Here is a 23,628-nt window from a genome sequence, read left to right as displayed (position 1 = left end):
CGACAACACATCGATAGGGTTAAAGTTCTTATCAATCCGTCCACCGGACCTGGAGCAGGACTTTCAGCTTTTCTTTTCTTGTTGGTTATTGATTAATGTGATGAAAACAGACCATTTAAGTCTCGATTCAGGATGATTTTACTGTTTCTTGTGGTTTTGATTCCCAACTGTAAGAGCGAGAAGTAACTTGTAAAAAAAGAATCAACTTTTTCGTGTCGTTGGTTTAATTGTGGGTCACTGGCATGGTCACTGGCCCTTTTAAATGGAAACGCTTCGCTTCCGGGTTCCGGCGTGACGTCAGCGGCAGGGGGCGGAGCCCGGGAGAAGATGGCGTCTCTGCGCTGCAGGCGAGATCTGTGCGGGGTGATCTGCATCATCCTGACCTACTTCAGCGTGCTCTACGCCGACTACGTGGTGATCAAGTATGTGCTGCTCCCCGCCTACTCGGGCAGGTGAGTCTCGGGGGTTTCGGGTGAGTTTAACCGGGTCAGAACCGACATTCAGCTGCGGCTCCATTCATTAGACTGACCGGTCTGACAGCTTCCCATCAACAACCATCTGGTTTCTCCACAATCACCAGGGTTTACGTGTCTCTGGTGATGTAATCGGTTTGAAGGGAGATTTATCTAAATATAATTAGTATTGTTTACAAACCTGGCTGTTTGATCTGCATGTAAACAATCCATCAGCTGTTTGATAGTTGTCAAGCTTTGTTTACCTTTTTATTTCTTATTTTACACACGCTTTGGTGCTTTTTTATACTCAGAAATTCTTTGTAAAAGTCACCTGGCAGTTAGAATATCAAATGTTTATGCAAAATTGTATTCTTTATGTAATTCAAACACTTGTTTTCTTTGATTTAATTTTTTTTTTGATTGAAGTAAAAAAAAAAAAAATTATTGAAAATATATTTTTGATTGAAGCAATCTTTTTTTTGATTGAATAATTAAGACACAAATGTATCTTCATAGTTGTTGCCTCTATTCTGTTTTTATTTTAAAATTGCCTTTCAAGATGACATGTCTGTTCTTGGTTAGGGCTGCAACGATTCGTCGACAAAAATCGATAATCAAACTTGTCGACAATGAATTCCATCTTTCTTGTGTTGATATTATCATTTGCCACATAATTAAAGCAACCTCATTCTAAATTAAAAAAAAATTACTAATTATCCGATTAGTTGACTAATCGTTTCAATAGTCGGTGACTAGTCGACTATTAAAATAGTCGTTACTTGCAGCTCTGTTCTTGGTGGTGCAAAAATGCGACTTATACTTCCTTCTTTATTATGCATTTTATGGGTGGTGCGACTTATAGTCCGGAAAATAAGGTGCTCTCTTCTCCTACATTCACAGAAACCCTCCTGCATGTATTTTATCTAAGTATCAATAGGAACGGTAAACAGAGCTCCTGTGATTGGAGCAGAAAAGCTCAGAGTCTGTCCTGTCAGTCATCTCCTAACAAGCCTTTGGGCAGAGCATTTTTCTTTTCTTATACCAGTGTTTTAATCTAGCACAGCGACGTTATTGTGGAGCATTAGTGAGTGGGGAATGTGCTTCTACACAAGGCGCACACAGCCTGTAGATGCATTGCAGGTAATCGGAATCACTGCATTAAAGTGGCTAATGATTCAGCCATGAGCTCTTCTGTATAACAATTTTTCCTTATTTTTCTGGAAAATAATGTGCAATATCATTCATTTCAACGTGCAATTATGTAAATATCCATCTGTTATCTATTTTATATACCAGTATTTTTTATTATTATTGTATGTACCAGTACTGTTTATAGTGTGATTATATATAGTGTGACTCCGATATTATTACCCTTTCCTGCTGTACACTGCGAATTTCTCCGCTGTGGGACTAATAAAGGAATATCTTATCTTATCTTATCTTATCTTAATATTCTTCAGCATAATAAAAAAAACAGAACATTGAATAGGCAGAGCCGGTTTTGGCATTTCGGGGGCCCTGGGCAGGACTCTGTTAGGGCCCCCTGCTTAAGTAAAAGGAGTTAAAATAATTTAAAGTGATCTGTGGGAATGCACTACTCTGTTATCTTATTTTATATGTCAAGTCAAGTTTTTTTAAACACATCAACAGCTGACCAAAGGGCTGGACAAGCGAAAGGAAAACAAAACAGGACAATGTAAAACATAAAATAGAAATAGAAATAGAAATAGAAAGCCTTTATTATCATTATACTTCTACAATGAAATTAGGCAGCAGCTCCGTCAAAGTGCAAAACAAATGCAAGACTATATAAGCAAGTAAACTGTACACAACAAAAATGAACAAAAAAAGTAAACATAAATATATATATATATACACTATAAGAAAAGAGTGAATGGGAGTAAAATAAATAAAATAAAATAAAAGAATCATGGTGATTTAAATGCTAGTTATAAATATGAGTTTTGAGAGGAGGTTATAAAGGAAATAAGGCAAAAAAAGAATTCTGACTTCATGAAATGGCAAGATAAACTTGCAATTTGACAATTGTGCAAATTTACAAGAGAAGACCCAAAATTGGAAAAAAATAAAATAAAATTATTGCACATCTTTCATTCCAACCCTTCTAGCTTAAGACCTTTTTTTTTTTGAATAAAAGTAAACTGAAGATATTTAAACATCAGCTATTATTTTGTATTGGAAACCCGGGTGGGTACAGATCTTTAAAATGGAGAAACAAATTAACGCAGTTGTAAAATCTATTTTTTTCTTCAGTTGAGGGTTTTATCCAGGGTTAAACTCTTTTTATCTTTCAAAAATTTTTAGAAAGTGATACACGCCTTTGTGTCATCCCGCCTAGACTACTGCAAAGCCTTTAGCTGGTCCTCCCCGTCCCGTCTGCAGCTCGCCTACGAACCAGAACCAGGACCATATTTCACCTGAGCTCCCAGCTCTTCATTGGTTCCCCGTCCGTTATATAATCAATTTTAAGATTTGTCTATTTGTTTTTAAATCTTTACATGGTCTTGCACCTTCTTACATGTCAGGTCTTTTAATGTCCATAGACCTCCAGGGCTCTTAGGTCAGCTGACCAACTCCAGGCTACAAAACAAATTCTGTCGATTTCTTCTGCTTCGTCGAAAAGCGCTACCACCGCATAAACCGATAGCATCTATCTATCGATTTTTGCTACCCTATCCAAAAATGCTACCTAATGGTTTTCTACCTTTTTGTAGAGCTACAATTTTACTGTTTTACTCCCTAAACCACTTCCTTTCCCCCCAAGTGATCCTTGTCTCTTGCCAGGCCGTCATTGTAAATAAGAATGTTCTTAATGACCTGCCTGGTTAAATAAAGGAGAATGACTGAATGAATATCAAATAAAGCGATATAATTGTTTTTTTTTTTTATCTTTATCGTATAATGTTCACAAAGTGTAATGCAATTCATGTCATGGGTCGTGTATTTTGAAGGATCAAATACTCCACATCCCATACGATCAATTTTAAATCAATATTTCAAGGGTAGCATAATTTGATAGTCCAGTAACATCCTCTCAAATAATGCTCCCGTCACTTAATGCATTCAGGGCACGGGAAGCATCTAAAATGATCTCTGCTGGCTTGTGTATATATATAAATATATATCTTCTTAGGGATTTTGAGGATGTTACTCACCATTAACCACAGCGTGGACTGAAGGGATGCATAAAATGATGAGCGTGGCAATCAAACTTTGAAAATCGATTGTGCAGAAGTAGCAGATCTGGACGGGTAGCATGGATCAACAGAACACCGGTCCTGGCTCTGGACTGAGCTGCACATACGTCCGGCTCTTCTATAGCTGTTTTTAAATCTCATCTTAAAACTCATTTTTACTCACTAGCATTTCACTCACCTTGATTTTTTTTATTTTATTTATGTGTCTTATGTTTTACGTTGTCCTGTTTTGTTTTCCTTTCGCTTGCCCAGCACTTTGGTCAGCTGTTGTTGTGTTTAAAGTGCTTTATAAATACTTTAAGTGGGTGAATGAGTGACGGTTCTGATCCCTCCAACAGCGTGTGGTGTGCTCTTCACGGCTCGGCCTTCAACATGATCCTGCTGCTGCTGCTGGCCTGCCACTTCAAGGCCGTCTTCTCAGACCCTGGTCAGTCAACTCTTCAACACTTCCCAACAAACTACCATGTCTTCACATTCTTTCTTAAGCTTGAAATTACTTCTTAAAAAAAAAAAAAAAAAAAAAAAAAGTTTATATGGTAAAATACTTTAGTGTAAAACTTCCTCTTTAATTATTTATAGTTTCTTTGTCCAAAATGTGGGGAATATTGAAGTAATCAAAGTTATCAGTACCTGAACCTAGGGCTGGGGATCCATTCAAATGTCAAGAATCAATTCGATTCTTAAGATTCAGAATCGATTATCACGTTTTGATTCGATCCGATTCCATTCCGATATTGATTTGGCTTGGTGTTATTAAAACTGTTTTTGAGCTGTTGCATGAATTATATGACTGTAGTTCTGCAACATATTAATACTAGTATTATATTGAGATTCAACAGCAAGTATTTCAGCTAATGATGCTGTAAGGACCAATCAGCTCCCAGAATGCTGATAGAACTGCTTTCAGAAACATCGTGTGGGTCAGAATTATCAAACAGATCCAGGGCAGCAAACAGAGACGGATGAAATCGGTTTTAATTTTTCCATTTTTGGTCTATTTCTGTTTTTAATTTTTGACAATTTGGTTGTTGCATGTTATGCAAATGTAACCTCAAGACTGTATATAAAGCAAAGAAATATAGACAATTTATTTAATTATAACTGAAAACTTAAATTTTTTCATACTATTAAACATATTTAAAGGCAAAAACATGGCACCAGTTAAAAAATTAATTTTTTGGGCATAAACAAAAAAATACCAAAAGTTGTGATGTTAAAAAAAAAAAATCGATCTTTAGACATACGAATCGATTTTTAGGAAATTATATGAGAATCGATTTAGAATCAGAAAATCGATTTTTTTCAACACAGGCCTAGACATCAATAAAATATTTAGTGATGAACTTGTCTTTGTATTCTGAACAAGTTTACGGTGGTTTCCAGGGAAAGTTAGCGTGTTTGTTTGGTTTCATGACGGAGGCTGATCTCGTTGACCTAATGGCACCTTAAACGTTGATGAGTGGATCATCTGCGTGTGTTTGCAGGTATGGTGCCTCTGCCCGACACGGCCATCGACTTCTCAGACCTGCGCTCCCAGTCCACGCGGATCAACGAGCGGGTCAGTCCTTTACTCGGCTCGTTTCTGGGTGCAGAAGTTTCCCGTCAACAGCTTTGAGAAGGAAACGCTTCAGGAATCCCACCTGGGAGATTCTGCTGAAGCGCTTCATTAAGAGCTTTGAACGTCGTTATTCCAGGGTTGCTCTGTTTGTGCTGCTCCTCAGGCTCTTATTACGAGCTCAACAACGAATATCTGGGAGTCTTTTTGTAGAGACAGACGACTTCTGCTTGTGTTGGTAGATTTACAGTCTTTTTCTTCACCTCTTTGAGGTCAAACAGGTGAAACTGTAACAAAGCTGGAGAATCTTTTCTTCGGATTATTTCCTTTTTCTTGTCTGGAGGTCAATATTGTAAAGCTAAAAGCACATAGTCTTCCTTTTCTGTCCGTAGCTTCTCACTTGCGAAGCGTTTTCTTGTCAAGAAGGAAACTTTAGATGTTCCGATTTTAAAAACCTCCCTTAGTAATAATTAAAGCTCGACGTGAAAATGCTCCAGCTGCTCTAAGAGCTTCACACCAACAAATACACGCAAATACGAGTCATAAATGCAGGAATAAAAGTTATTAATGCCAAATAAAGTTGGTCCGAAAACGACAGATGATGTAAAACAGAAATAAAATAGAATAACTTTTTTTTTTTTTTTAAAGCGAGTAAAACCGATTTAAAAAATAAAAATAAAAAAAATAAAAAAATAGATGAGCAGCTACGGGTGTTGCTCTAAAGTAAATTAACCCTTTTGGATCATTTTTCCTTCATGAGTTTTTCTGTGAGAGAAAATGAAATGTTTTGAAAATGTTTTGGGAAAAAATTTTGTATCCAAAATTAACATTATTGAGAGAAAAAAGTTGCAAAAAAAAAAAGTTTCAGTCGTCACCAAAAAAATATAGTTTGTTGGTTGTTTTTTTTTTCAAAGAAAAGCAAAGGCCATTGGATTTTGTTAAAATGTTTATTAAATATTTCACTTGTCGGGCTTGAAATGGTTGCGCGAAGGCTCATTTAACATCGATGGTGTTAAAGTTGTTATCAATCCGTCCACTGGACCTGGAGAAAGACTTCCAGCCATCTTTTCCTTGTTGGTTATTGATTAATGTGATGAAAACAGACTATTTAAGTCTCGATTCAGGATAATTTTACTGTTTTTTGTGGTTTATATTCCCAAATGTAAGAGCGAGAAGTAACTTGTGCAACAGACGCTTTACGGTGGATGTCTTAAATGTTCAGGGCTGCGAGGGCTGGACGGTGTGCAGTCGCTGTGAGACGTACAGACCTCCCAGAGCGCACCACTGCCGCGTCTGCCAGAGGTGCATACGCCGCATGGACCACCACTGCCCCTGGTGAGGACCACCCTTCTCTCCTCCATGTCTCCATCCTTCCTTCAGACGTTTTATCGTCCGTTTTCAACTCGTCTCTTCTAGGATCAACAATTGTGTCGGGGAGCTGAACCAAAAGTATTTCATCCAGTTCCTCTTCTACACCGGTGAGTGAACACGTGGGTCAACACGCCCAGGGTCAACACGTGGCTTCATAGAGTAAAAACGAACAGGCAGTTCTCAAACGTCTGGTTTTTCTGACGAATAACAAATAACATATTTAGCGTAAAACACCTAATAAAGGCCCAGGGTTTTATTTGCTTAAATCGCTCAAATCAACAGGCGTTTATTTGGGACCTGCCTTTTATTAATTGCGTGTCGCGTCATTCAAAAACCAGTGGATGAACGATGCGCTGACCGCAGACTGGGACTCTTTATAAGTTATAAGTTTTACAGTAGTTTGAAAATTGACTGTGTTTTTTTTCTTAAAAAGTGATTAAAACTCAACGTTTGTACTCAAGTAAAACTAAACGGCTTAAAAGGCAAACGGAAAATGATAACCTGACAGGAACCCGTCTCTTCTTCTCAAACCAAAACCGGCGGCCTTCGTTAAGGCACTTTCCTTCATTCTACTTGGGAATGTATCAAAGTGCCGATTTTTGGGAAAGGGTCTGCGAAACTATATCATAAATTCATAGTATTGATTTCCCAATGAATGCTGAGATTTGCCTCTTGGGTAACTTCACAAACTAACCTTCCTCAAACTAACTCTTTTAAAGTAACTCAAATTTTACTTAATGTTGCCAGGAAATGTTCTGCAGTGAAATGGAAATCTGCTGCTCCAGTCCCGATTGGCCCTTTGTCAGCCTTCTGATTGGTCCCTGACTGACCAATCAGAAAAATCATTCTCTGTTGCTACATCCGGTTTATCCGGTTGGACCAAACATATTGCATCACCATCCTCCTCATCGCATAATCTTTAAAAATATAACGGTATAACTGCTTCAAGTATGATGACTGGTGTTGACAACAGATACGTCTTTTGCAGGGTTTGTTGGTTCTGTCTGTTGTTTGTTGGTTTTGTTCTATACTTTAATACCACTCGGTCTGCAAATGTCTTTTTTTTTTTTTAATTCAAATTTTTTCTTATTTATTGTGAGGTTTTGTGATTGTAAGTGATAGTTTTGGTATTTTGAGTTTGTTTGATTTTGTTTGTGTGAGTGTTTGTATAAAATCTGGAAAATTTTGAAAAATAAAGTACCGTATTTTCTGGACTATAAGCCGCACCCACTCTATTTTTAAAAACATAAAAAAAAGATATGCAAGCCGCAGATATTTATGTTGTTAGATTACATATTTACTACATGTACAGAAGGATTTTGAACTATAAATGATGTACATGTTTGTACCTAAATAGATCCTTTCCTAACAGTGTCTTTTAACACGGCAGCAACTTTGCTGATTAAAACGGGACAGAACCAAGAGAAAATAACCGGTATTTATTTATCTGTTTGAAATCTGCTTCTACCTACTTCTATCTGCTAAAGAAGAAGAAGCGTATTCTTCTTTGCATTTATTTTGTCTTAGTTTTGGTTCTAATTCCGGTTAGAGCGCCCCCGAGCGGTGGAATAAAAATCCACAGAATAGCTACATCTTTGTAGAAGCCGCATGGTTGACAACCTATGAAAAAAGTAGCGGCTTATAGTCCAGAAAATACGGTATACCTAAAAATAAAACGTTTTCACCACCGGAGCCGACGAGGCCGTAACGTCTTGTGTGTTTAGGCATGGCCAGCCTGTACTCCATGCTGCTGGTGGTTTGGGCCTGGCTGTGGAGGATACGCACTGAGAGGGACGGCGACCCGGAGAAGGACGGAGACGAGACGCCCAGCAAACACCTGATCGTGTGAGTTCTGGTCGTTCTGACGTCCGTTCGGCCGGGAAGGCGCTGGTTCCCCCGTGTTTAGTTGATTGGTTGTTTCTTTCTGTCTCAGCGCTCATTACATCATCCTGCTGGTGGAGTCGGTGCTGTTCGGCGTGTTCGTTATGGTGATCTTCTACGATCAGGTACAAACATCGACGTCCTGGAGTCCATCCAGAAGAAGATACGAGCAAAACGTCTTTCAGTCTTAAGTTCTGCATTTCAGGACATGAAAAAAACTTGTTTGGGTCCTTTGAAGGTTGAAATTAGCTCGAACAACAATAAATTAACACGATGATGTGATTGGAGGATTTCCCAAGTACAATATTTTTCAGACTATAAGTCGCACTTTTTTTTCATAGTTTGGCTGGTCCTGCAACTTATACTCAGGTGAGACTTATTTGTATAAAAATATATAATTTCAACATTCAAACCAGTGGAACGACATGACCGAGGAGTAAACATGACCTACACCAGAGGACGCTCTAAGCTAGTGACCGGTATGTGCTACTCCTGTACCACTGAAAATTAGGTCATTTAAACATTAATTAACTTAAATACAACTGAGACACTTGCTTACCGGTAACTTACTTGTTGGATTCGCCAGTTTAGGTTAATTCTGCCTGTTAAGCCTCCCGATTCATTCTTTATGCTATGTGTAGCCAATATTAGCATTATAATCATAGCCCGCAGCTACAAGGGGGGGGGCCCACAGAGACCATCCCGGCCCGGACGGATAGAGGAGTCCACACCACAGCGGTGAAGCCGTGGTGCAGAGCTCCACAACCATCCAGGCCAGAGTCACTCCCAGCATGGAGGCTCCCCATGAGGAAACACTGGAGCTAAAAGCTACAAGAAAGCAGGATAAAATACACTAAAGGAGTTTAAAAGAGTAATATGCTAATATGATAGGCAGTGTTCGTTTGTTAATTACTGCAGCTGGGGTGAGAATTACTGACGTTGGTCCAGAGCAGATTGAAAACGTGACATTTATTGATTGTTATTGGTTGCTGTTTGGACAAATGTTTTAGCATGTTGATAGTATTTTTTTCCCTTCGACGATATAACCTCTTGGCAGGTATTTTTCTTCTTAATTCTTCTTTATTTCATTCATTAAAAGAAAAACAAAACAGTTCAATATAATTACAACAAATCTCTTTCCTTGAATGAAAGGGAACAGAAAGAAGACTAAGCTTATTTTTTCTGTCCCTTTTTTCCTAAGAGATCAAATTTCAATTAATGTAATGATAAAAAACAAAAACAAATTACAAATTATGCATTAAAAAAAACACTTTCCAATAAATGTAATTGAAAAAAAAAAAGTTATAAAATAACACAAAATAGCTGTCGTCAAACCCAGGTGTCGTATTCTTTTTTGATTCAAAGAAAAAAAATATGATGCTAAAAAGAGAGAGAGAAAAAAAGAAAATCCACCTAACTTAACAATTATCATGATATTTCATCATCAAACTGGCTTTTATTATTCTTTTAAATGTAACTTGGAAGGTATTGCAAGTTTCCCTGTTGTCCTTTTTCTTTACTGAAATGTAACCAGACTTTTGAGCGTTTGTATTGCTTGGTTTGGCTTACGCACTCGAAAAGGGAATCGTTCGCAAAATTTGCAAACGATTCCAAGGAATTGAAACACTGGACCGGTTCTGAACAAGAACCGGTTCTCGATTCCCATCCCTACTCAGGAGGCTGACAGAAACTCTTGTAATTTAGAATAATAAGATAAGAATAAGGAAAAGTGTCCAGTTTGTACAAAAATATAAAATAATAACCCAAATAACCATCGGCAGATACTCAAAATCAAATGACTCGGAATCAGATTGGGGCCAAAAAAACCTGATCGGGACTAATCCCTAGTAGAAAGGGGTTGATCTGGGGCTGAACCTGGTACTTTGTAGTTATTGATCCCCCATGAACGCCGGGGTTCTGTCCAGGACCTCAAACATTCCTAATGCTGCCGTCCCTCCCCTCAGCTGGTCTCCATCATCACTGACGAGACGCCCATCGAGCAGATGAGGAACCGGGTGATGATCAAGGACAGAGGCTCCACATCCCCGTCGTCCTCGTCGTCACAGCAACCGCACCTCCCGCACACCCGCAAGCCCAAGCTGGCGCTGCTGCGCGAGGTCTTCGGGAGAGGTGGGCGCTCACAGAAATATCACCATTCCTCTCGTCTCACCCTCCGTCCCACCATTGTTGCATAACCTAATGCTTCTGAATTTCCGTAAGTGATACAAAGGCCATTAAGGCCATGAAAGAAAGGGAAAAAAAAGGTAAATAAATGAAACAGAAGACCAAATGAAACCTTGCTGTCACTCAAATGGAGGAGAATATGAGAGAATAGATAAACAAACAGCGGACATTACAGTAACTGAATGATGATCATACAAACACACTGTACCTTATCCATCTTTCCCACTTTCTCTGACATTAGTCCTGTTTCTAATAGGGCTGGGGATCGATTCAAATGTCAAGAATCAATTCCGATTCTTAAGATTCAGAATCGATTTTCAAAATTTGATTCGATTCTGATATTGATTTGGGTTAGTGTTATTAAAACAGTTTTTTGAGCTGTTGCATGAATTATATGACTGTAGTTATGCAACATATTAATACTAGTATTATATTGAGATTCAACAGCAAGTATTGCAGCTAATGATGCTGTAAGGACCAATCAGCTCCCAGAATGCTGATAGAACTGCTTTCAGAAACATCATGTGGGTCAGAATTACCAAACAGATCCAGGGAGGAAACAGAGGCCGTGTGAAATCGTTTTTAGTTTTTCCCACATTCCGTTTGAATTTTTTCAATTTTCAGTCTATTTTGATTTTTAATTTATGAGGATTTGGTTTTTAGCATTTTATGCAAATGTAACCCCAAGACAGTATATAAAGTAATGAAATATAGACAATTTATGCAATTATAACTGAAAACTTTAATGTTTTCATACCTTTAAACATATTTAAAGGCAAAAACATGGCACCAGTTATTCTCGTGCTTTGTAGACCAGCAGGAAGATTTTTTTAAATGAACAATTAAAATTTTGTAGCACGAACCAACGGAATTTTTAAAATATATTACTATTTAGATAAAGTCTGCTCTCAATGGTGACACTTTTCCATCACGTAAATGTTCTGCATCACATCTATTCAATCTTCCCTTTTAGGTGACTCTGTTTTCAGCCACTTCCTGGTGACGCTACTAACATCGTTCTAAGTATACGTTTGTCCCACGGAATTTGTTATTTCTTGGTTTCCTTTTGAAGTACAAATTCATTAAAGTACGGTAAATGGAAATTCCACTTTCAAGATTTTCTTCCTGCATTTCTGTAAATCCTGCCAGTAAGGTCTAAAACAGGGGTCGGCAACCCAAAATGTTTTAGAGCCATATTGGACCAAAAACACAAAAAAACAAATATGTCTGGAGCCGCAAAAAATGAAAAGTCTTGTATAAGCCTTAGAAATGTTGAGAAAAAAGTCGAAATGTCGAGAAAAAAGTCGAAATGTCGAGATTAATGTTGAAGTACAATCTCAAGAAAAAAGTCGAAATGTCGAGAAAAAAGTCAAAATTTTGAGAAAAAAATTTAGATGTCGAGGAAATAGTTGAAATGTCGAGATGAATGTTGAAGAACAATCTGAAGAAAAAAGTCGAAATGTTGAGAAAAAAGTCGAAATGTTGAGAAAAAAGTGAAAATTTCGAGAAAAAAGTCGATGTTGAGAAAAAAGTTGAAATGTCGAGGAAATAGTTGAAATGTCGAGATTAATGTTGAAGTACAATCTCGAGAAAAAAGTCGAAATGTCGAGAAAAAAGTCGAGAAAAAAGTTGAAATGTCGAAATTAAAAAGGAAAGGAAAAAGGAAGAAAAAAAGAGAAAAAAGAAGAAGAAAAAGAAAAAAAAGAGGTCAAACATTTTTGAAAAAGCTCCAGGGAGCCACTAGGCGCTAAAGAGCCGCATGCGGCTCTGGAGCCGCGGGTTGCCGACCCCTGGTCTAATAGATTCCCAAAAGATATGGCTTTATTTTCTCCAGGCCACCTGCTTTTTAAACCCGCCCTGAACGTCGACCCGTCGGTTTCTAACTCTCTCTCCGTCCCATCAGGTTCGATCTTCTGCTGGCTGCTGCCCCTCCATCCCAGCCCTCCGTCCTTCGGAGGAATCATCTACTCCTCGCTGCCCGACTACGACGTCTGACCCTCCACCCGTGAGCCTGAAGGGAGACGAGGGAAACCTTCACTTCAGAGTGTGAATGCGTGCCTATCTATAATGTCTTACCTTTGACCCGGGAGAGGAAGAAACGGGTGGGAATGGATGAGCGGATGGATGAACGGATGAATGAACGGATGAGTCTTAACATTCCTCCAAGGACCTAAACAGGAAGTTCATACCCAGACTCATGAATCAGGTTTTCTTTTCTTTCCTGTCACGACCTCCGACCTCCGGCGACCCTTGTCGTCTCCTGAGGTCCAAATATTTTGATATTTACGGCAGTTTTAACTTTTTTTTATAATATCAACCTTTTTATGTGAATGTGAAGTAGGTCCTTTTTTAAAAAAAAAACGTATTTATTTATTTTCTATCTTAAAACGGGACCCAGTACCACTAGACGATGAAGACGCACGAGAGCGTCAGCGGTTTGAATCCCGCTTCGTACAGCGGGTGGAGCTTGTACGAGTCGGTCCAGCTCAGTGCAATAATCCGCAATCGCACACGAGTCTCTATTGGTGCTTTTCCACTAGAACCTACTCGGCTCTACTCAGCTCAGCTCGGCCTGGTTTCTTTTCCATAACAATTCAGCTGGAGCAGAAGTAGGAGGTTGGAGAGAAGCTGCTGTGACGTATTTGATTGTGTGATCTAAACGAATTAAACAACAACAGTCGTAATAATAACTTTGTGCCTAGTCCAAATTACATTAACTAGTCCAAATGACATTGTGACTAGTCCGAATTGTCATTAAAGATATCTATAACATCATTTTGACTAGCCAAAACTCTTAATTCAAGATATCTGTAATTCCATTTTTACTAGGCAGAATGGAAGTTAAAGATATCTCCAATTTGAGATATTTCTAATTAAAATTAATTTCAAGATATCTATAACTTGATTATAGATATCTACAATTAAATTATGACTATCCGTAATTTCAGTTTGAGATATCTACGTCATTTTGACTTGTCATAATTCCAGTTCAAGATATCTACAACTTCGTTCTGACTAGTCAAAACTTAATTTAAGATATCTAGAAAGGACTATGTAGAAATTAAAAGGGGAATTAAATATATCTTGAACTGGAATTATGACTAGTCAGAATTAAATTGTAGATATCTGAAACTGGAATTACAGCAAGTCGTAATTCAGTTACAGATATCTGTAATTCACATTGCAGATATCTGCAACTGAATTGTAGATATCTGTAATTACAAACCCCGTACACATGAATGGCAAAAGAAAGAATGTAATTGTAGATATCTGAAATGCTCTTTTAGACTAGGAAGAATTGAATTTTGGATATCTGCAACACATATCCAGTCTAGCTGTTAAATATTCAAACGGCTTGCCATAGAAGTGTCTACTCGGCACGTTAGACCCCTATTGGGAAAGAACCAAACCGAGTGGAGGAGAGCCGAGCCGAGTAGGTTCTAGTGGAAAAGCACCATGTGTTTACAACCGTGCTGCTCACCCCCGGTTCTCAGGTCTCCCAGCATCAGAACCTTGATAGGACCTGAGGTCCCGAGGTCCTGAGGTCCTGAGGTCCTGAGGTCCAGGGCTGCAGACCGACGACGTAAAATGCTGTTACGCAGTTTAACTGAACTCCAAAATTAGTATGTTACACTAGAGGTGGTTCTGCACACCAAAGGCCGCAGATAAATCCATAGTCTGGAAATATGTTATTTCTGCTGCTGATGTTGGAGGTTTTAACGTTTAAAGCCCCGCCCCCAAACGTTAGCCCAGGGATCGGCAACCCCTGGGGGCTCCTGGAGCTTTTTCAAAAATGTTTGACCTTTTTTTTCCTTTTTTTCTTCTTTTTTCTCTTTTTTTCCTCTTTTTTCTTCTTTTTTTCTTCTTTTTCCTTTTTTTCTCTTTTTTTCTTCCTTTTTCCTTTCCTTTTTAATCTCGACATTTCAACTTTTTTCTCGACATTTCAACTTTTTTCTCGAAATTTTGACTATTTCCTCAACATTTCGACTTTTTTCTCGACATTTCGACTTTTTTCTCAACATTTCGACTTTTGTCTCGAAATTGTACTTCAACATTAATCTCGACATTTCAACTTTTTTCTCGACATTTCGACTTTTTTCTCAAAATTTTGACTTTTTTCTCAACATATCGACTTTTTTCTCGACATTTCGACTTTTTTCTCGAAATTTGGACTATTTCCACGACATTTTGACTTTTTTCTCGACATTTCGACTTTTTTCTCGCCATTTGCCTTCATTCTAAGGCTTATACAAGACTTTTCATTTTTTGCGGCTCCAGACATATTTGTTTTTTGTGTTTCTGGTCCAATATGGCTCTTTCAACATTTTGGGTTGCCGACCCCTGCGTTAGCCTGACCGGAAGCATGAATGTTGGCACTTGATCTGCACGTGTTTTATGATGCAGTTGGTTTCAGGTCGTCTTCATTCTTCCTTTTTTTCTGTTTCTGAACCAAATGTGCTCTGTTATCGAAAAGAAAAGAGAAAACAAAAGAAAAACAGCATTTTTCTCTCTCAGAAACGAAATGGGACGAGGGAAACGGAAACTAGGTCCATTGTTTTCTATTTTTAGTGTAATTGAAGGAATTCTGGGAAAAGTGGGAGGCACCTGATGACATCATCACGACAGTTTTGTTTACGGAGAACCACAATCAAATGAACTGGTCATTAATTCCCCTTTGGGGATTATTTAGGTATTTTGACTTGAATTGAAATCACTCAGGTAGAAATGATGGCGTCTTTAACTGATGTTCACGAGTTATTAAGTTCCTTCGCACCGTAAAAGCTGCAGTAAACAGATATTCATTTTACAATTCAAACAAACATTTACAAACGTGTTCATTGATAAAATTACCTTTTTCCTCCCTAACTGAGGCATTATAACAGAAATCTGGTGCAAATCTCCATCTTTTTAGCAAAGCAGCAAAAAACCATGAACTGTGATAGAAGATATCCTGTCCGAAAATTCAAAATAAAAGTCGTTTTCAAAATAAAGTTTGTCATCAGGTGCTGAAAATAATGTAAATCCTAAATATTTGTACGAAAAACGTAACCAAATAAGGAAATTACCAAATAAGGAGAATTGGTCTTTTACACTCGAGTTTGGGTTCATAACTGGAAAAGTGTTTTTTCTGATTTGGTTCTGAAACAGAAAAACTAAAACCACGGATACATGGCTTCCTTTAGCTGCTCTAGATGAACACGTGGGACTTTACGGACTTTAACAGCACTTTGTTTTCTCGTGTTAAACTAATAACTGTTTTTACCAAAAAAAAGACCAAACAGCAAGTTATAGAGAAATATTCCAATGATTTTGGCCTCTTTGTTTCGTTGTGCAATGGAAGGGTAGTTTAAGAGATTCATACAAACAGAAGTCTCTACTTTCTTTTATTTATTCTTGCACTCAAATAAGCTTTTCAACTCAGAGCTATTATTATCCAAATTATTAACTATTTATTTTAGTTTATTCTAGTTCTAAAGGACGGAGAACCTTCCTGTAACGAGATAAACCCAAGATAATCTGAACAAAGAGGTGCATTTGTAGTTTTATCGTGGTTTCTGGGAAATGGGACGTGTCCGATTTCTACTCACTGATATTTTATCGCAATTTTTTTTTTCCTTGTGTATATTTGAAGTACAAAGAGCTTTGACATGTTACACTTACAGATTTACCACTACCACTAAACACAAACGGGTCATTAAAACGTAAAAAAAAGGGAACCGGTGACGTGGAGAAACATAGTTTACGATCCTTTAGACTCTAACCGTGCAGATGGACGTCGTGCGTCGACGTTCACTCACACAGAGATTACACCTGTCAGTATTCTGCTGCTTCTCAGTGAAGGGACGATTCTTAACTTATTTATTGTTTATAATTATTCAGTGGAGTTAAACTCCACCGGTATTGGTGTATTTTTGTGTGAAGGGGGTGGAGCTGCTTCTTTTTTGTTTAAGTATTTCCACATTTGTTTACAGAGGTGCAGGCGTACTGGAAATGGATATAAATTAAGGATAACGACACTAATGTGTTGGTTTTCTCACAGTAGATTTGAGAAAAACTGAAAACTGTTTTCAAGAGTGAAAGTTTCCGAGAGTATTAGTTTGCAAGTAAACGACTTTACAACCCCAACAGCTGGATATATAACTCACTTTTTCTACCAAATAGCATCCGCGGCCTTCAACCTCAGTTTTTTCGTAGCTAGTCATGAACATTCCTTTTCTGACAGCTAGGATTCCCAGACGTTAGTCTCTACCCTAGGGTTGCCACCTTTTAGAAATAGAAATAAGGGACACCCTAATTTCAGCAGCGCAGGCGCTCAAAAAAAAAAGGGACATCCCCAAAACTTCTAAACTGCATAGAAATGTATTTAATTTATATGAAAAAACTAAACGCTTTGATTTAAAGTCTAAAGTGCTTTAATAGCTTTGAACTTGCATGACTGTACAGACATCCAACCATATAGCAACTGAAATAGAATTAGAATATGGTGTAAAAGTTATTTTATTTCAATAATTCAACTTAAAAGGTGAAACTAATATATTACCTAGTCTTATTGCAAAGCAAGATATGTTAAACCTTTATTTGTTATAATTTTGATGATTGAATTGTTTATGGATTTCATAATTAACATTTTTTGAGATTTTTTTATTTGGGGTTTTCATGAACTGTTAGCCATAATCACCAAAATTATAACAAACAAAGGCTTGAAATATCTCACTTTGTATGTAGTGGGAAATAATATATTTGTTTCACCTTGAGTTGAATTTACTGAAACAAATGAAGTTTTGCAATATATTCAAATTTTTCGACCTTCACCTGTACAAATTATGACATCAATAAATAAGAGCGTAATATATGTCTGTATTGGTTCAATACGGAACGCAATTTTTAATTCCCAATTACGTAACAATTCCGTATTTCAAGGGACGGGTGGCGACCCTACTCTACCCTCTCCTAGGCTTTTTAGGTTATTCAATGAGCTAGTTTTACCTAGCATTCTTTCAGTTTTGGCTGTCCTTCCCAGGCTTTTAACTATTTTTAGGCCTTCAACCAGCGTTTCTAACCTAGAACTAGCATTGCTAGCTGTGCAAATAGCTTTCCTACCGAGTTATAACCATTCCTTGGTTGCCACTTAGCATTCCTTGGCTAGCAGCTAGTATTCTCAGGGTTTCATCTACCACCCTTCGGTGAGTCCCTAGCATATTTAGGCATTCCTAAGCTACAGTTTAACATTCCTAGGACTTGATCTGGCATTCTTTTGGGTAACATCTCGGGGATCTTCGCTAGCATTTCTAGGCTTTCAGCAAACATTTCTAATCCAGAAAGTAGAGTTGCTAGCCTCGAAGATCACTAGCATAGTTTCCTTGAAACAAGCATTCATAGACTTTTAACTAGCACTTCTACGCTAGTTGCCTGTAGCTTTAGGGTATTTACCTGCATTCATTGAGGCTTTGACATTCCTTGCGTTAAATTGTCATTCCTAGTTTAGATATTTGAATTGCTAGGCTAGTTATTGCTATTCTTCGGCTTGGCGGGAGTCTCTCCTGGTCTTGACATCAGAATTCGTAGGTTTTCAAGTAACGTTCCTGATTTCCTCTGGGATTCGTAGGCTTGTGGCCAGTATTCCTAAATTAGTTACCCATATTACTAGTACTAGCATTGTGACGGAGCGTTTAGGTACAGGTTTGGGCTAAGGAACACAGATCTGAACATTTTATTAGTTGCAAATGAAATTAGACGGAAGGTGAATGTAAAAGTTGACTGTCAGGTATATTATATATAAATAACACATTTTTTAAATTATGACAATGCTGCCACTGCAGCAGCATTTAACGAGCGTTTTACCGCTGATGATCTCAGTTAGAGGATGATTTTACATCTTTGGTTAAACATGATACTGGAATTCAGATTTCCGCTGGTGCTAACTAAAAATAATCATAAAAAAAAGTACAAATTCAACCTCTAAAATGAGCTTTATCTCCTGCCGACTCATAAATGTAGTAGTACCAGTACCAGTAAGGATAACTTTGACGTGTGCAGTAGTTAACGGAGGAACGAGGCAGCTTCACCCCCGAGTGTGTGTTTATTGTGGGTGTATATAGTTATTTTGAATTGTGTGTCCAACCTGGGCTGAACAGGAGTTTCAGATGCACAAGTGCTTCATTATCCAATGAATGATTAGTCTGTAGATGTTATGATTGAAATGAAAACCGCTACATGAAGGATGAGTTGTGAAAAAGGTCTGTAATGTTGCATCAACGCTGTGAACAACGGAGGAACCGGTGGCATCATCAACCCGTCAAGGCCAAATGAAGTGACTCCACCCCCTAAAACTGGCTGCTCTGAACGGAGCTGTAATCACATCTTCAAAAGGAGCTTTAGTACTTATTTCTGAGGTATTTTGATGAATCAAAACCTGAAAACTTTACCTCTAAACGACACAGATGCTCTCAAAGCTGCTTTTAAATGATTTTTGTATTTTAAAAGCAGCCAATCAGTGGCCTCCATTCGATCCATCTGTGATCCCTTTGTTCATAGGTCGAATGCACATTAATGAAGGGAATATGAGCTGCCTTACTACCGTATTTGTGTATTTCTATGAATGAATGATTATTGATTATGGTTTAAAGTGATAGTTTGTCCTCCACAGACGGACCTCAGCCCAGGTCTGGTTCTTTCTGTACATATGAAGGCTCCTTTTTTTTGTATTGCTGACGTGCAATTTTCATGAAGGGAAAATACTGAAACTCAGAGATTTAACTTTTTTTTTTTGCTTTTATTTTCATCATCTGGATCAAAAGGATCAAAGTTTAAAATGTTTTTTTGCTAAAAAAAAAAATCATAAGGGACAAGTTTTGTTTGGGAAAAAATGAACTCGATATCCAGCTTTGCAAAAAAAAAAAAAAAAAAAAAAAAAAAAACACTTTAAAAAAGTAAAACATCTGTACCTGAAAACATTTTAAGTTGCTGAGATCTTTTAGTCCAGATGTGTGTTTTTAACCATCAGAGTGCCGGTTTGCGTGACGCACCGTTGATGAATGCAGTTGATCTGATGTTCCTCCTTTTGTGTCTTGTGTCGGTTCATGGGGTGAACTCGTTTCAGTTCATCCACATCGGCGCTGTGGCCTCTTCACTAATAACCATCATCAGCGAAGCTCCAGCTGAGGTGACTATTAATAGCTGAAACGAGCTCAATCCATCTGTTAACAGACAGCGTGAAGGAATGTCTGCGCAGACAAAGGCCCTGAAACGAAACGTTCGCCATCAGCCAAACACGGCAGACTCGCTGTTCTGCTGCACCGCCAGACTTTAATTCAGCGCGTTTACTCGACTCCACTGAATGTTTTTATCCAAAAGCTTCATTAGAAACCCTGAAATGACCATAAAAACTATTGTAGCGATGCCACTTCTGACCACAAGGGGGACCTGTAGATCTGCTGTAGTGTGGACGGTCCGGCACATCTTCAAATCAAATAAAATCAAACTTTATTTGTATAGTGCTTTTCATACAAATAAAAAATGCAACGCAAAGCGCTTTACATAAAACATAAAACTTAATAATAATCTGCTAAAACAAACATAAGAAGAACTTAAAACCAGAAGACCTGGGTTAAAACAACAAGAACAGCTAGTTAAAACAAGGGTATACAAGAAAGACTTAAAGGAATCGGCTAAAAGCCAATTTAAAAGGGTGAGTCTTGAGCTTTTAAAAGCATCAACAGTCTCTGCAGCCCTGAGGTTCTCCAGCAGGCTGTTCCACAGACGTAGTAATGAAATGATGCTTCACCGTGGGTTATAGTTCTGACTTTGGGGATGATTAAAAGGCCGGTGCTGGAGGACCTCAGGGTCCGCCAGGGTTTAGAGGGTAAAAGCAGATCAGACGGATAAGAAGGCCCAAGACCGTTAAGAGATTTAAAAACTAATAAGAGAACCTTAAAATCTTGTAATCATAGACTGCATAAAACAGTGGATGAAGCATTAGGTCATGTGACCCACTGGTTTCTGAAGAGCAGTTTTGAAGCCCGTTTGTCTTCGTTCGGGGCGCTACTAGGGGACGTTCACTACAGAATATACGGTTCAACACAGGGGTGTCAAACTCATTTTGCTTGGCGGGCCGGATTTGACCAATTTATTTCCCGCAGGCCGCACGCTCAAAATAACAAAAACGGTGCAAAGATGTTTTTTCTAATTCTTTTTTTTTTTTTTTACTATTGTTATCTAATCCAATATCAGTTTAGTTAATTTTAAAGGAAATATGCACTTTGTTTACACTCTAATTATGTAAAATATATTTCTTCAGGATCTTTTCTTGAAATTTCTCGTTTTTTTTTCAAATTATGTAAGATACTTTTAATATCATTTTACAAAGATAAACAGAAACAAGTATGTTTTTTTTATATTTCGCTTTTTTATAGGAAATTTAATTAAAAGCTAAATCTTTCTTATTACATCCGAGTGTTTCTTTGTGATTTAGAGATTTTTCCAGTACAATTAAATGTATTTATTTTTAAAAATTGGCGCGGATATTTACGCCAGTGTGCCGAAAAATTCAGCACTTCTTTTTTAACTGTTTTACTTTGTCACTATCCTCGTATTCAAAACTGAAATTCTCCGAATAAATATCTTCTATCATCTTATTTAGCAGTGATATTTTTCCTGCGAAAATATATAATAGTAGTCAGTTAATAAAAATAAACGACCGTCGACAAAGAAATAAAATCGGCAAATGCATTCTAGAAAACTAAAAAAATTTCGAAAACTGCTCTATTAGTGGAATAACGATGGATTTGTAGAAGAAATATATTTTCGGATATGCTGCAATTCATGGCAATTATTTATGTCTTCCTTTCTAGTAAATTAACATTTAGTTTTTTTGCGTTGGAAACTTCTCGCGGGCCGCATGAAAATCTCTCACGGGCCGCACATTTGACACCCCTGGTTTAACATGTTCTGAGCCGTCAAAAAACTGGGTTCATACAAACTGCTGCTTGCTTCGGTGAGCTTGCTAGCGTGATGGTTGTGGGTGAGTAATACCGGCTCGCCATTGGCTGAGCCGACTGTCAATCAATCTCCCAGTCTCCCGGTGTGGTACAAAACAGTCACACCTAAACAGCTTTTTGAACCGGGTTGTAATTATGATTATTTCTGCTCTAAGTCGAACATTTTAACGTGGAGGTCAACAGAGATGAACTCCGGCTTCTAGTGGCCAGTCGAGGAACTGCAACGAGTCTTAGTCCGACATGAGACTCAACCCAGAAGTAAGATGGTTGTGGATTGTTTGTCATACCACTACGTCCCGCTAGAGATGCGCTTTGCTGCCCCCAGGTGGTCAGAAGTGGTACTACAGCTTAGAGTGGCTTCAGCGGGTCGAACAGGTGCAGAACTGTAAGTAAGGCGTCTTAAAAGCAGATGAGTTCAAATTAGACACGTGGGACTATTTTTGAAACCTTTTTTAGACATCGTCCGCATCTTTGTAAATTTTGTAATCCACCGACGAGGTGAAGCGTCATTTTCCAGGAGTCCGACTTCGTAATTTGCAACTTTTCTCTCTTGGGCGTCCGCATTGGTTTGGCTGGTTGGCTGAAAAACGTAAGTTCAGGGCCATGCAAAGAAAACCCAACAAGTTTAATGTATCCTGTGGTTTCCTCACGAAGTTTACAGCTGATGTTTTACTCACTACATGTTGCGACCTTTAAACCGTGACCTGTGTATTATTCCTCTTGATTATGCTGCTCTGGTTCGTTCAACTCGAAGTAAAACGGATGTCTTTTCAACTACTTCGCCTCTGTTTTGTCATTTCTCTGTGGTTTGTTTTTAAGAGCATGAGAAACAGACGTCAAGAAGCATTATTTATTCAGATTCACACACACGAGTGCATCCATCAGGGTTTTATAGTGTTAGTCGCTGCTGGACCTCGTAGCAGCTCCAGACATTAATAATTAAATCTTAATTAAAGTTTGGATCAAAAGAATCTCATCATTTATGTCGTTGGTTTTCCTTAAGCATCAATTACCTTTTCAGCCATGTTCAGGTTTTTATTCACAGCCCCACAGTCAGGCAGTGCTACATGCACCTTTCACCGCTTTAGTTATTATTATTATTATTATTATTATTGTTATTATTATGACATATTTCTTTGCTTTTACCTGTTATTTCTCATTTTTCTAGTCTTGGCTTCAGTTTTCCTGTGAGCCAGTCGGGTTTCAGTGTGAACAGAAGTTGTATTTAACAACTTAATCCCTCATTGTTTGCACAAATGTGTCCCAAAATCTTTTCCCGAACAATTTCAAGGAGTTAAGGAAGCATAATATCAGCAGAAGCTCCGATTATATTTACAAATTCTTTTATTTTAGTCTTTGTTTTTAGACTTTTAGTTTTTGAAGTTTAATATAAAAGTCATTTTATACCAGAAGTGCAGCAACTTTAGGGCTAAAATTAATTAAAAAACAAGCTTTGGTGGACAGATGAGGAGAAATAAGCAGATTCTTCCTTGAAACAAACTGCTCATAGAGAGAAAAGATAACTAAACCTGGCTGACTCAACGAACAAAAACTTGGAGAGAAAACTGAAGATAAAACAGAGAAAAAGCAAATGACGAGAAAAAAGGTAAATTCTGTTAAATATATACATAAATGTGGATGAATTAGTTTCTTGTTTGTTTGTATTTCATCTTTTATTGTCTTATTGTTTTTCAGGTATATATTAATACTCTATAACTGATCTTTTTACAACCGTGTTTGTAAACAGAAGGTGTTTGGACGTAATCAAAGGCCTGTTTCAGTTTTTAATTGGAAAAAAAAATATAAAGTTCCCTCTGCATCATCCTGAAAACTTCTAACGGTTTAAAGAAGACAAACATCACCTTAGTTTCAGAAATGAAGCCAACAGGGAGGGGGCGTGAAGCTGCATTCTGTCTAACGGCCACAAGAGGGCGACATGATACTACAAAAAGTAGGGGAAAAAAACT

At 37.9% G+C, this 23,628-nt stretch overlaps 1 protein-coding gene across 1 annotated transcript; it reads left to right on the top strand.

The window, feature by feature from the left end:
* The first annotated feature begins 323 nt into the window (after nt 1–323).
* On the top strand, nt 324–12,812 carry zgc:77880 (zf-DHHC domain-containing protein). The gene is made up of 9 exons (XM_061710383.1): nt 324–452; nt 4,012–4,100; nt 5,158–5,231; nt 6,451–6,563; nt 6,645–6,706; nt 8,324–8,444; nt 8,533–8,605; nt 10,445–10,610; nt 12,568–12,812. Exons 1-9 carry the CDS (start codon nt 328–330, stop codon nt 12,657–12,659), a joined length of 915 nt encoding a protein of 304 aa, XP_061566367.1. The 5' UTR covers nt 324–327; the 3' UTR covers nt 12,660–12,812.
* Nucleotides 12,813–23,628: the final 10,816 nt, after the last annotated feature.

Source organism: Cololabis saira, chromosome 20, assembly GCF_033807715.1.
Source record: "Cololabis saira isolate AMF1-May2022 chromosome 20, fColSai1.1, whole genome shotgun sequence".
Taxonomy (NCBI): Eukaryota; Metazoa; Chordata; class Actinopteri; order Beloniformes; family Belonidae; genus Cololabis; species Cololabis saira.
This window is presented reverse-complemented; position numbering and strand designations above follow the sequence as displayed.